This window comes from Hibiscus syriacus, unplaced genomic scaffold (assembly GCF_006381635.1).
Source record: "Hibiscus syriacus cultivar Baekdansim isolate YM2019G1 unplaced genomic scaffold, ASM638163v2 tig00110683_pilon, whole genome shotgun sequence".
In the NCBI taxonomy this organism is placed as follows: Eukaryota; Viridiplantae; Streptophyta; class Magnoliopsida; order Malvales; family Malvaceae; genus Hibiscus; species Hibiscus syriacus.
The window spans coordinates 3,534,874-3,548,412 of record NW_024062823.1 but is presented as its reverse complement, the minus strand read 5'-3'; the positions used below and the strand labels follow the sequence as shown (position 1 = coordinate 3,548,412).

The 13,539-nt window shown below is 34.5% G+C and overlaps 1 protein-coding gene across 2 annotated transcripts; it reads right to left on the bottom strand.

Annotated features, from left to right (window-relative positions):
- Positions 1-1,155: 1,155 nt before the first annotated feature.
- LOC120138264 (strigolactone esterase D14-like) lies at positions 1,156-3,794 on the bottom strand. Of its 2 annotated transcripts, XM_039153785.1 has the most exons (3): positions 3,391-3,794; positions 2,895-3,320; positions 1,156-1,292 (listed from the first exon to the last, which is right to left on the bottom strand). In XM_039153785.1, exons 1-3 carry the CDS (start codon positions 3,759-3,761, stop codon positions 1,283-1,285), a joined length of 807 nt encoding a protein of 268 aa, XP_039009716.1. In that variant the 5' UTR covers positions 3,762-3,794; the 3' UTR covers positions 1,156-1,282. The 2 variants fall into 2 exon arrangements, with proteins under 2 accessions (XP_039009716.1, XP_039009717.1); XM_039153786.1 differs by lacking the exon at positions 1,156-1,292 and having other exon boundaries at positions 2,658-3,320; positions 3,391-3,792.
- Between the last annotated feature and the right edge of the window lie 9,745 nt (positions 3,795-13,539).

The window sequence follows — 13,539 nt, the reverse complement described above, 5'->3', positions numbered from 1 at the left end:
GTGAGAACAAAGAGGAAATATTGCAATTTTTGGCAATCAGGGCAACCAAGGTCACTGTCTTGCACTATTACAACAGAGGGGGACAAACAGCTGCTTCAAACACTCGGGTCAGTCATGGCAGTCGAGGCATGGGTGCATGTATCAGACTCACGGGTGCGTGGGGCAGCAGGAGAGGCGCACGTGTGATGCACGCACGAATCCGAACGGTTTGATGTCCTTGGGTGAAGCTGGGCCTTTGGATCGGTGATCGGATCCAACAGCTATGGTACATTGACAACAGCGACTGATGTAACATTAGGGTAAAAACCCTAGTTGATCTAGATCTGGGTAGTTGGATGGGTCCAGATCTGACAGGCTAGGACGAGCGAAGGCTGGGCAGAAGGGGAAAACTAGGGTTTCCTCTAAACCCTAACAACTTGGGATGCATCCGGGTTTGGGCCTAGACTGTCCTTTGGACTGCTTGGGGTTTGGGTTTTGGCTGTTTCAATTGGGTCGTTTGTAACTACTTTGGGCCTATTTAATTTTTTGGACCTGGAAAATATTTAATTAGTATTTTATTTAATATTTGTTATTCATATATATATATATATATATGATATAATTAACAGTAATACGGTAATTAACATTTCATACTTGTTAATAATAATAATAATGTAGCACATAAATATAATTAATAATAATGTATAATTATATATAAACTCAATCGAAGCTCGAATGGAATCCCCGGACAAAATGAGCATGTACACATATATCATGTGCATTTATTCATTTTAAATAAAATTCGTATAAACTTTAATATTTTTATCCATTTTCCTTTCTATTTTATTTTAACCTAATTGTGCACATATTACCACTACATTAGAAGACGTTTTGCAAATGATGCATTCAAAGTCAGTTCCTACAAAAGGGACATTTATCTTATGTGGCATAAAATGATACCAATCCAAGAAATAAATTTAAATGGTTGATATTTTTATGTTAAAATTTTACTAAGTAATTTTTAATCCCAACAATAATGTTAAATTAATAAAAATATATAATGGAAGCCGGTGAGCAGTTATTGAATGTATAAAGTTGGATGAAGATATGGGTTTATTCAAAATAACTGTATAATGTAATTTGGGGAATGTGTATATATAATTGCTTGAGAGTTGCATTCAAGTTCGATACCTTCAATTTCCAAGCTCAATGATATAGATTTAAGATTACAGCAAATTCCATTACTAAACCACTAAGTGCCCTTATTTGTTGTGCATTCAAAAGAAAGAAGCTCTCACACCAATCATTGAACCCTGTTGAACAATGACAAGATAATCACCATTGTCATTTTATACATAAACGAAGAAAAATTCAGTATTACAGATAAAATTTTGACAATTAGTTTGTTAAACCAAAAAAACTTGAATATATTAATTTAAAATAATTGAGTACGTTGATGTCTTGAATTAATTCAGTTAATAAAATTATTTAAAATCTTATACCATGAAATTTGTGTATCAAGAAAAAGTTATCAACGGTGTTGGTTCAAGTAATAAGCAACTTGTTATTGTTTAAGAAGATCTTGGGATTGAGTACTTGTGTATGCAGAAAATTTCCGTTGGGAGATGCACCAAAGCTAGGTGTGCGTATCAGATCGGTCCGAATTAGTCAAGACAAAGCATTAACAATCGGGAGGACAACAAAAAAAATATCATGTATAAAGAGAAAGTTTGTTTGTGATAATTTTTAAGTTATCAAATAAAGTGTTAATGTAAAAAATAAGTGTTCAAATTATATTCAAAATTAACTTTGGGTGTCTAAACAAGTTCTCGTTAAAAGTAAGTTTAATGTTTTCAACGTTATCATTTTAGGTGTCTAGGTTGTAAAATTAAGTGTCCATATTATATTCAAAGTTAACTTTAGATGTCTAAAGAATTTCTCGTTAAAAGTAGGTGTCTAACGTTTTCAACGTTATCATTTTAGGTGCCCAGATTGTAACCATTGTTAAAAACAATTATGTTAATTGACATGTGTCATGTTCTGATAATTTTGAGAATTTTTATTTAAAATATAAAAAATTAATAAAAAATCTAAAATTTTCTCAAATCTTAAAAAATCCTCAAAAATTTTAAAAATCCTAATTTTGATCCATATACCCATGCCGATAGCCACCCTTAGTTGTCGTCATTGTCATCGACCGAACCTAATCCCAATCGAGCCTCCACCCTACAGCTAGCCATCGATGAACCTCAAATCATAATTTAAACCCGATGACAACGAGGAAAAAATGCAACGTTTGAGTGATTCCACGGGACCCGACAGTGCAACAATAACAAGGAAAATGACATATAAGAAGATGGCAATGACGACATTGACATTGGTAGTAACATGAACATGTCACTTAACGAAATCTTTTCACAATGATTATGGTCCAGACACCTAAAATGGTAACATTTGTAACGTTAAATTCTTATTTTTAACGAAAAGTTTTTTTGACATCTAAAGTTAACTTTGAGTATACTTTAAATACTTATTTTTGCATTAAACCTAAAATAAATTATAGATCTAAACTTGTAGTTAAATATTTTATTTATTTAAAGAAATAAAATCGGAAACATCAAAAGAAAAGACTTTTGCAAAATCAAGCGTTACAAGAAAAAAAGAACAAAATAAGAAAAGAAACAAAGGTTAGAAGAATAAAAAGGTCAAAAACAATGCGTCATCACGTGAGAATCACGTGGGTATTCTTATCCTTTTGCAAAAGTACCGTCGTGATAATGGGAGTATGACAAAATGATCCTAATGAATCCAAAGAACCCTATCGTTTCAGAAATTATTCCATGCGTATCCACATCCCTCTTGTCCCCACCCCCTACTCACATAAACGCTACATAAAATAAGTAGAGGAAACTCACCGAGCAAGGGCTCGCCTGAGCACCGGAGCCAGCAACGCCGGTGCCGTCAAGTGCGGCAAATGGCCTTCCGTTCTCAAAATCTCCACCGTCGTTCGTCCCCCTAGATGGGTCCTTAAATACTCTGCCACCGAAGCCGGAACGGACACATCTCTGGCAGTCTGGATCACGCAACATGGTACACTCACTAGCCCAAGTACCCCTCTCAGATCACTGTTGAATACCGTCCTGGATACAAACAATGATATGTCCGGTCTCATATTGAAAAGAGTCCGGCTGAACTCTCGAACCGCTGTCGGCACATCTGCCCCCACCGCTAGCGGCGCAAACCCGTTCACCCAAGCTTCATAGTTCGTTTCCATTGCCGAAAACACCTTCTCAATCTCACCTTGCTCGAACCCTCCGTGGTAATCTTTGTCATTAAGAAACCTGGAAACCACTAATTTCCTTATCTAGTTCTGATTGTATAATTCGACATTCTATTTGTATAATTTTTTACCTGGGAGAAGCGCCGATGAGGATGAGTTTGGAGAAGAGTTGAGGGCGGCGGATGGAAGCTAAGATGCCAATCATGGCGGAGACGGAGTGACCAACATAAGCGCAGCGGTCAACGCCGAGAGCTTTGAGAATATTAAGTAAATCATCGACATAGGGATCGAGAGTGGTGTATCGACTGAAATCGAAGTAATCGGGGTTGACGCTCCCGGCGCAAACGAGGTCGTACAGAATTATACGAAACGAAGGAGTGAAAAGTGGGAGGATTCGTTGCCAGACCGATTGGTCGGTGCCGGAACCGTGGGCAAGGACCAGGTACCTGTCGCCGGACCCGACTACCCGAACGTTCAATGCTTCTAAAAGGTTGTATCCCATGATTTAAGAGCCGCACTAGTATTGTGCTTGGGGGTAGGTTTGGTTTTACAGGTTAGACATTTATATTGGTATGGAAAGCATCTTTCCTCTTATCTGTATGCTAACCAAAATCGGTTCTCAATTGGGTGGAAGCTTTAATGCTTTGATAGCGATGGTTTTATCAATGCCAACTAACGGGGGCATGCAATTATGCATACTATAGTATAATTTACCCAACCAAAATTGATTGAATAATATTTTGTGGAAGAAAATTCCCCATTTAATGCCAACATAAAATTATTTGTTGAAACAGGGGCACTTGCTATAATGTTAAGAAGATATCAAGATTATTACGTGTCTTTAAGAGACACCGGGAACACCGTACGTTTTCATTATCTATGTATTTTTTTCATGAAGTTGAAGATGTATTTCAGTCCATGTGTATTCCTGGTAAAAAAATGTGACGTGTCATGTTCCAGGCGTCTTCCCATCGTGCATCGTTCATTCCACCCTAATTAAAAAAAATGATTCTCCCAATTATATCAGCTAATTTTTTTAACACTCCATCCAAAAAATTAAATATTAAAAATGCACATTTTCAATTAACTACTGGAATGGCACTCTTCAATGTCATGTATGGTAAAAACACGATTGACCAAACGTGTTTTACAAAGTATGATTTTATATAATATTTTACCTAAAAAAATTTGAACAACTCAGTAATTTGAATATACAATACCCCATATTAAGATTGTACGAACAAATGGATGGATGGATGGATGAAAAGTTTAATCCCGCATCTAAAAAATGTGTCTTCCCATCGTGCATTATTCATTCCACCCTAATTAAAAAAATGATTCTCCCAATTATATCAGCTAATTTTTTTTAACATCCATCCAAAATATTTTACCAATTTACCCATACATTACCATAGAAAAATGTTAAAATTAAATATTAAAAATGCACATTTTCAATTAACTACTGGAATGGCACTCTTCATTGTCATGTATGGTAAAAACACGATTGACCAAACGTGTTTTACAAAGTATAATTTTATATAATATTTTATCTAAAAAAAATTGAACAGCTCAATAATTTGAATATACAATACCCCGTATTAAGATTATACGAACAGATGGATGGATGGAAAGTTTAACCCCATATAATCAATGACTAGTACGATGACTTTGAGCCAAGAAAAAATGGATGTCTAATCATCCAAAATGTTTCACATTCTTATCTATACATGATGAAGAATGTTAGGATTTTCGAAGAGCCTCAAATTGATCAACCGAAAATTGCATAAGGGTAAATTGATAAAAATTTGTTTAGGAAGTAAGGAGAGTAAAAGATAGAAAATTTGGCACAGCAATTTATAGTAGTTCGACTTCTCAACTAAGGCTACCTCCACTACCTTAGCTCCTCACTAAGGATTTTCTAACAAATTCACTAATTTGTTCTTTCTTTTTCAAGGACAAAGAGATAACCTTTACAAGACTCACTAGCTTTTCAAAGGCCCTTTACAAGGAAAAGAAATGTAAACAAAGAAAACCTCTAAAAAGGAAGGTGTTTACAAAATTTAGCTCACAAGAACAAAATATTTACAACAGAAAGTAAAATAGGAATGAAAAACTCTTCTCTTGTGTTTGAATGCTTGGATAGGTGTTCTAACCCTTCTTCAAGTGTCTTGAACTTGTATTTGTATGTTGGAATGAAGTTGTGCCATTTCTAGCCGTTGGGAGTCTTTTAGAGCCGTTGGGGATATTTTTCTCTGCAAAACAAAACTGCCCATAATAGAGGGTATCGGTACTCCTATAGGAACTATAGGTACTTCCATTATATTTTTAAATGAAACTAGGCGTTAACTAGTTGTTGGGTATGACGGTATCCATACTATGCCTATGGTATCGATACTAATGTGTAAAGTAGTATTGATACCCCTTTGGGTATCGGTACCATTTTTGCATTCTAGAATTTGAGCAATACTGGTAGTATCGATACTACCTAGTGAGTATCGGTACTTCCCTTACCCTTGATATCAATACCATATGAACAGTATCGTTACTGTTCATGAGGTATATATACTGTAAGAACAGTATCGGTACTGTTCATGAGGTATCGATACTGTAAGAACAGTATCGATACTGCTTGTCCAGAAAAACATTTTGTTCTCAATTCCAAGTTAAATGGAGTTTGAATTATTTTTGAAAACTTTGAATAAATTCAATTCAAGTCCAAAAACATTTTTTCATAAATTGTTATATCAAAATATAGTTCAACAATCTCCCCCTTTTTGATATAACAAAACATTTGAAAATTTGTTTTTGGCAAAACTCCCCCTTAATACAATATTTAATGAAAAAGATGTCAATTGTTGAAAAATGTTCAACTCCCCTTTTTCTTTGAGAAATTGAATTTTTCAAACCCATACTTCTCCCCCTTTTTGTTATATAAAAAAATAATTCAACTTTAAAGTTAAAAAAACATTGGAGAGTAAGTGATAAATTTGATATTTAAAAACATTTGAAAAATCAAAGGCTCCCCCTCAAAAATAGCATTACAAACAAAATATTGACTTTAAAAGCTTGACACTTAAAAGAAATTGAATTTCGACAAAGAATAACAGACATGTTAGTAGCACATGAAACTCAATATATCCAAGTCTAATAAACTTTATGCAATATTAATTGTTGAAATTAAGTGCATGTGCATAAAGCTTTCCAAAAATGTTATGCATTTGAAAATTTTGATATCGGTTGTTAGAGATATATCATTTTCATTTTTAAATTACATGCATAAACATGTAAATTTAGGTTAAAAACTTTAAAAAAATTAAAATCAAAACATTTTGAAAATTGATATCAATTGTTAGAGAGATATCATTTGCATTTAAATCCAATTTTGACCAAAATCATTATGATGAACTAAAAATTATGAAAAATCATTAAAACTTTAGAGAATGTTCATCATAACACATTTTTCAACATACATGAGATAAAAAACATGAAATCATTTAAAATCAAAACTCATGCATGCGTAAACATAAATGAGCAACCTATTATGCAAAATCAAAAAGCTTTTAAGCTTAGAGGTTACCCATTCCTTTTTCAAGTATGGCTAGAGCATTTGAGTATCGTCCCTTTCATCACCAATTCTCTCACACATCTACAAGAGACATTTAAGTTGATTTTGGTATCCAAATTTCTTTGGATAATTGAACATTAGTTTCAGTGTCCCTTGTTCCTTTCAGGACCCATACTTGTATGATTTGAAAACGTTTTCCATCCTTCAAATGACAAGTATGTTCCTTGTGACCATGATAATGACAATGTGAACATTTTGTCATTATGGAACTAGATGAATTATTTAAAATGATTTTCTTTTTTTTTTTTGTTAAGCATTCAAGCTTAACTTTTAAATCAAAACATTCTTTTTCAAAAAAAATTCATTTTCATTTTTGAAAGCTCTAAATCATTTTTCAAACTTTCATTTTGATTTTCAAAATCCATTTTTGCTTTCAAAAGAAAGTCATTTTCAACTTTAAATTTGGAAATCAATCTCTTGTATTTGGATTTCATGGTCTCAAACTCCGAAAATAATTCATCGTATGCATCTTGTAATTCATTAAAAGAATAAGAATTTGATTCACTTGAGTTAGAAGATACCTTGGGCTCTTCATGAGCCATTAGAGACACCGCCTTTGTTGGTTCTTCTTTCTTGTCTCTATAGATTTCCTCGAGCTTATTCCAAAGCTCCTTGGAATTTGAACAAGAAAAAACTCCTTCATAGATATCAGGACCAAACGCACAAAACACCATGTGCATGGCCTTGGCATTTTGTTGAGCTTTCTTCCGTTTTTTGTCACTCCACTTCTTCGTCTTCTTCATTGGAGAAGAGTATTCGTTCTCGATCATCTCTCATGCATCAAGATCATTGGATTGGATGAATAACTTCATTACTTTCTTCCAATGATGGTAGTTTGTTCCATTGAAATGCGGAGGCTTATTGATCGGTTGGGAGTCTTCCATGTAGAATGAGTCGGAGGTGGAAGTCATCTTCTCGGTTGCTTTAGAAATCGGTAGAGCTTCTTCAAGGATCTTCTCAAGGTGGTTAAACCTTCTAAAGAGATAAGCTCTGATACTAATTGTTAGGATTTTCTAAAAGGCTCAAATTGATCAACCAAAAATTGCACAATGGGGTAAATTAGCAAAATTTTGTTTAGAGAGTAAGGAGAGTAAATGATCAAAAATTTGGCACAACGATTTATAATGGTTCGACTTCTCAACTAAGTCTACCTCCACTACCTTAATTCCTCACTAAGGATTTCTAACAAATTCACTAATTTGTTCTTTCTTTTTCAATGACAAAGAGATAACATTTACAAGACTCCCTAGCTTTTCAAAGGCTTAGCTAGAACCAAAACCCCTTTACAAGGAAAACAAATGTAAACAAAAAAACCTCTAAAAAGGAAGGTGTTTACAAAATTTAGCTCACAAGAACAAAATATTTACAAGAGAAAGTAAAATAGGAATGAAAAACTCTTCTATTGTGTTTGAATGCTAGGATAGGTGTTCTAACCCTTCTTCAAGTGTCTTGAACTTGTATTTATATGTTGTAATGAAGTTGTGGTCGTTTCTAGCCGTTGGGAGTCTTTTAAAGCCATTAGGGATGTTTTTCTCTGCAAAACAAAACTGCCCTAACATAGGGTATCGATACTCCTATAGGGAGTATCGGTACTTCCTTTATATTTTTAAATGAAACTAGCCATTAACTAACGTTTGGGCCTAACGGTATCGATACTACTGTGTAAAGTAGTATTGGTACCCCTTTGGGTATCGGTACCATTTTTGCATTCTGGAATTTGAGCAATGTTGTAGTATCGATACTACCTAGTGAGTATCGATACTTCTCTTACCTTTGGTATTGGTACCATATGTACAATATTGATACTGTAACACCCTCAACCTGTATCCGACCCGGATACAAGTCTGAGGTGTCACATTAACTTTTCAAACTTTAATCTTTTAACGAAAACCAATGAAATTTAAAACTTTTATTAAAATAACATTGTCACTGTACACGAGTTAACCAAAACAAGACAAAACTAATCAGAGCATTTGTAACTACAACTTTTCTTACATGCCAACACACTACATACAACAAAATACCTACTGTGACTTTACTTCTGATCTGACCGCTGAGTAGAGATAGGTTGATCTGCAAATTCCTATTCTTGATTCTCCTGCTCTTCGAAACCTACGTGTAAAAACACTTACACGCTAAGTCATAGACTTAGTGAGGCATAATTACATAATAAAGAATTACTAAAATATAAACAGGTCATCTACTATCCAAACACAATTATACTATCATCCCATCATGTATTATACCACATATGAGCCAATATAAATCATAATAATACCATATTAAGATACAATTATGTACATCCTCGTTATGTCTTATTTAAGCCCATATACACTATTGAGAACCCAAGGTATACGAGTATTATGAGGTTGTGCACACGTATGCTGTCACTACAGCTCAATGAATATTCCGAAGGACCTATCCAAAGGTCATAAAGATCCTCAGTAACTATCCAGAGGTCATAAAGATCCTCGGTAACTATCCAGAGGTCATAAAGATCCTCGGTAACTATCCAGAGGTCATAAAGATCCTCGGTAACTATCCAGAGGTCATAAAGATCCTCGATAACTATCCAGAGGTCATAAAGATCCTCGGTAACTATCCAGAGGTCACAAAGATCCTCGATAACTATCCAGAGGTCATAAAGATCCTCGGTAACTATCCAGAGGTCATAAAGATCCTCGGTAACTATCCATAGGTCCCGAAGAACCTAGGTAAACTATCCATATGTTCCTTAGAACATAGGTATATTGTCCATATGTCTCGAAAGACATAGGTAGTTCTTCGACTCTTGGCATACCAACTATACTTACAGTTCTCATAACTCATATCATGGCATTGTCTTTTACCTTATTACATATTCATACATCATATCACATTTTTCTTTTTCTATAGCTCTTTATCACATGTTCATATGATCATCTTATTACCTATACCTTTTCATATAACCATTACATACATACATACATACATACATGTCATCATTTATGTTTTTATCATACTCCTATAGTATTATCCTTCATCTCTTTTATCTCTTGTTCATTTTTCATCCAATAACTTATATAAATGTATATTTATCACGTATACTAGTTCCTAGTTCCCATCACACTAGCATATTTTCATATAATTCATGTCACCCCTCATATGATTTCATATTCATATTCTATACATTTCATATTCTTTCTTATGTCCCTTTTCATACTTCTTATTTCATATTCTTATGAAATCATATTGATCATTTTAACTATTTCACATATTTAACACATTTATCTACCTATTTACACAACTCATATCATATATATATATATACTGTAACATGTCAATACATATGCTCATTCATACATATAAACCATAACAAACACAGCACACACACACTTCATATACCTAATATAGATATCTCGTAACTCATTCATATATAAGCTCTAATCTGGAAAATAGACTTACCACAATCTGCATAGTATATCCCATAATGTATATGGTACGAATTCATATCATATTTAATAATATTGAATGAATCATGTATCAAGATATTAAATCTAGACTTATCGCAATTCTAAAACTGAATATACTAACATAATCATATTATGCACATGCACTCACCTTAGCCTTGTTTGAATTGAATCAATTCTAACCCTTCGATTACTTTGAAGCAAAGTCACGTTCAATATCTACATAAGCATAATTTTCAAGATGATTATCAGATGCCTAAGTCTTGAAATTAACCTCTAATAGCCTACCAATTTAAGGGATTAATAGTTTAGTTTCTCTTCTTTCTTCTTTTTTTTTCATTATGGGGGAATCGGTTCCCCCCCTGGGGGTATCGATTCCCCTCTAGCATTCTGGAAATTCATATTCGTTTGAGGGGGAATCGATTCCCCTTGAATGGGTACCGATTCCCCTAGCCCAGAAATCCCATTTTGAGCTCGAAAATCACCTTATTTCAGCTCAAACCTTCCTATTTCACTTCCTTTAATACTCCTAACTTTAATACACATACTTAAACTTATTTCTATTCCATAATCACTTCTTTAACTTCAAATCTAATCATTCCTATGTAATTGCAAAAATTATACTAGTTTTGCAACATGTTCAAATTCCTATTCTAACACTTCCTATCCCTTAATTAACTTGATGACAAGTCAAATTCAACTTCCAATTCTCAATATAAACTTTATTTCGATATTTCATTCAAAAACTTCAAATCTTTAAATCCTCATAAACTCTTCATTTTGTTGTTTTAAAGCAAATTAATCTTTCCTTAATCTTACTTAGCATCTAATAATCAAAACTAAACTTAAATTTCAGCACATAATCAACTCAAGAGAAAACTCACCTTTGCTTGGCTTCACACGTGAAGAAGAAGAAGAAAAAGAAGGGAACTCTGGAAACCTCTAAACTTTGTTTCCTTCCTTCCACGTGTATCTATATATACCATATATTATTATTATATTTTTCTTTTCTTTACAAATGACCATACTATCCTTTCATTCCTCATTCTTTTCAATTTGATCTTACCCCTCATTTCTCATATAAGTCTTTAAACCACTCAATTATTCTAATTTAAATCTCCAAATTTTGAAACCTTACAATTTAATCACTAACCCGGTATTGAGGATGTTACAAATCTCTCCTCCTTTTAAGAAAATTCGTCCTCGAATTTCCATTACACATATCGATAAGAACAAATCTTTTAATGTTCTCATGCTCCTTTCTCTACTTTATCCCATTGCAATTTGTAATGAATGATTTGCTTTCACTTCCCAAAGAACCCAATCCATTTCTAATTACCTTATAACCATACCCAATCTCTTATTCCATCATTCTATAACTCAGAACACAACCCTAAACCTCTTCAAATGTTATTAAACGTATACTTTACGAAATCAATCAATCTTTTCATAACATTATCTACCATTTCCTTACCCCCTATCAACTTATAATTCACACTTTACACCCCTTTTTCATTTAATTCCCTATATATATACTCCTTTATAAATCACTATCTCCTTACTTATCCCTTGAGAAATATCTCCATTAGATTAACAGAGAATTAAATTCCCTGAATTCGAATGTAACACTTCTAACATATCTTGTTTACTTTAGCACTGTACCTTAATGGAATTGTCACTACACTATTTAAAAAAATGACTTCTAACTAAATTCGCAATTCTCTTACCCATTCTCTATTCTTATATGGTTATACAAGCTCATATCAACTAATATCATAAAGCATTTACTGTACAATAGAAGATACCTGCTATTATCTCTGGATCCTCATTGTCTTCACTGATATTGAGATTATATACTCTAGCCGTAGAGCGCATTTCCTGTTGAGTAGAAAATTTTGTCTGACTTCTTCCTCTACCTCTACCCCATCCTCTCTGGGATATCGAAGCAGATCGCTCCGACTGGACAGGCTTTCCTGTCCCCAATGGACAATCTCTCATGAAATGTCCTATTTCCCCACATCGAAAACAGGCTCCAAATTCAACTCTACATGCCCCACCATGATATCTCTCACAAATCTGGCAGTGTCTCTGCTGTGCTCTTCCATCACCAGACTTTCCTAATTGAGTCTGTCTAGCTCTCATCTGATTTGATCCTCTAGCAGAGGATACCACTGATTCAGACCTTACTTGGTATTGGAACCCAGAATCTCTACCTCTCTTGGGTGGTACAGAGCTCGACGAAGCCCCCGTTCTTTTAGAAGATTGAGCTTTCTGATCCCCAAACCGCTCATTCTGAGCTCTTTCTAGAGCTTTAGCACGATTTACTACTTCCTGAAACGATGACAAGTTCAAAACAATCAACATCTCTTTTAGCCTTGGTCGTAGTCCTTCAACAAACCACTCACATGCTTCTTTCTCTGTCCGAATCAATTCGGCCGCGAATCGACTTAACTTGTTGAATTCACACTCATATTCATACACAGTGCGATTCAGCTGTTTCAAATTCAAGAATTCTTGCTTCATTTCCCTGATGAACTGATCTCCTATATACTTGTGCTTAAACTCTTCTAAAAACAAATACCATGTTTTCTGATCATTTGGCATCCTATGAATAACATTCGTCCACCAGATTCTCGCTTGCCCACGGAGCAAAGAGACCATCCCATCTAGTTTCTCCATATCAGAGCAGTGGAGTCCCTCTAACATGATCTTTACATCATTAAGCCAAAGGTCCGCAACAACAGGACCTTCTTCGGCTTCACCTTTGAACTCTGGAGCTCCTAATCCCTTTAACTCTTTGGCTATATTAATCCTCTGCGTTGAGGATGCAGGAGTTTGGAAACGTGTCAAAATAGTGCCTAACGTCCTGAAGAATACATTTTGATCTTGTACAGGCACTCCAAAGGGTGTCTGTCCTTCACCTTGCCTGGCCAGGGCAGGTGAATTACTACTTTCAGCTAATATATCATCTCTCGCTTCACCCCGAGAGCTATCTTGTCCTGACATCTAATAAGAGATAACCAAATATTTCTATCAGCTAAACAACATACTCATTACTCGTATCATATCAGAAGTTCTTACTACTATGTTGGCATGAACACTTTTTAAGACACTCTGGACTCCGGTTCATGCCGAGAATCGACTAAACCATAGCTCTGATACCATTAAATGTAACACCCTCAACCTGTATCCGACCCGGATACAAG

Coding starts and splice junctions, on each gene's coding strand:
- LOC120138264 (XM_039153785.1), bottom strand. CDS start 3,761: ATGGGATACAACCTTTTAGAAGCATTGAACGTTCGGGTAGTCGGGTCC. Junction 3,321..3,390: donor CTCATCGGCGCTTCTCCCAG/GTAAAAAATTAT, acceptor AGTGGTTTCCAG/GTTTCTTAATGACAAAGATT.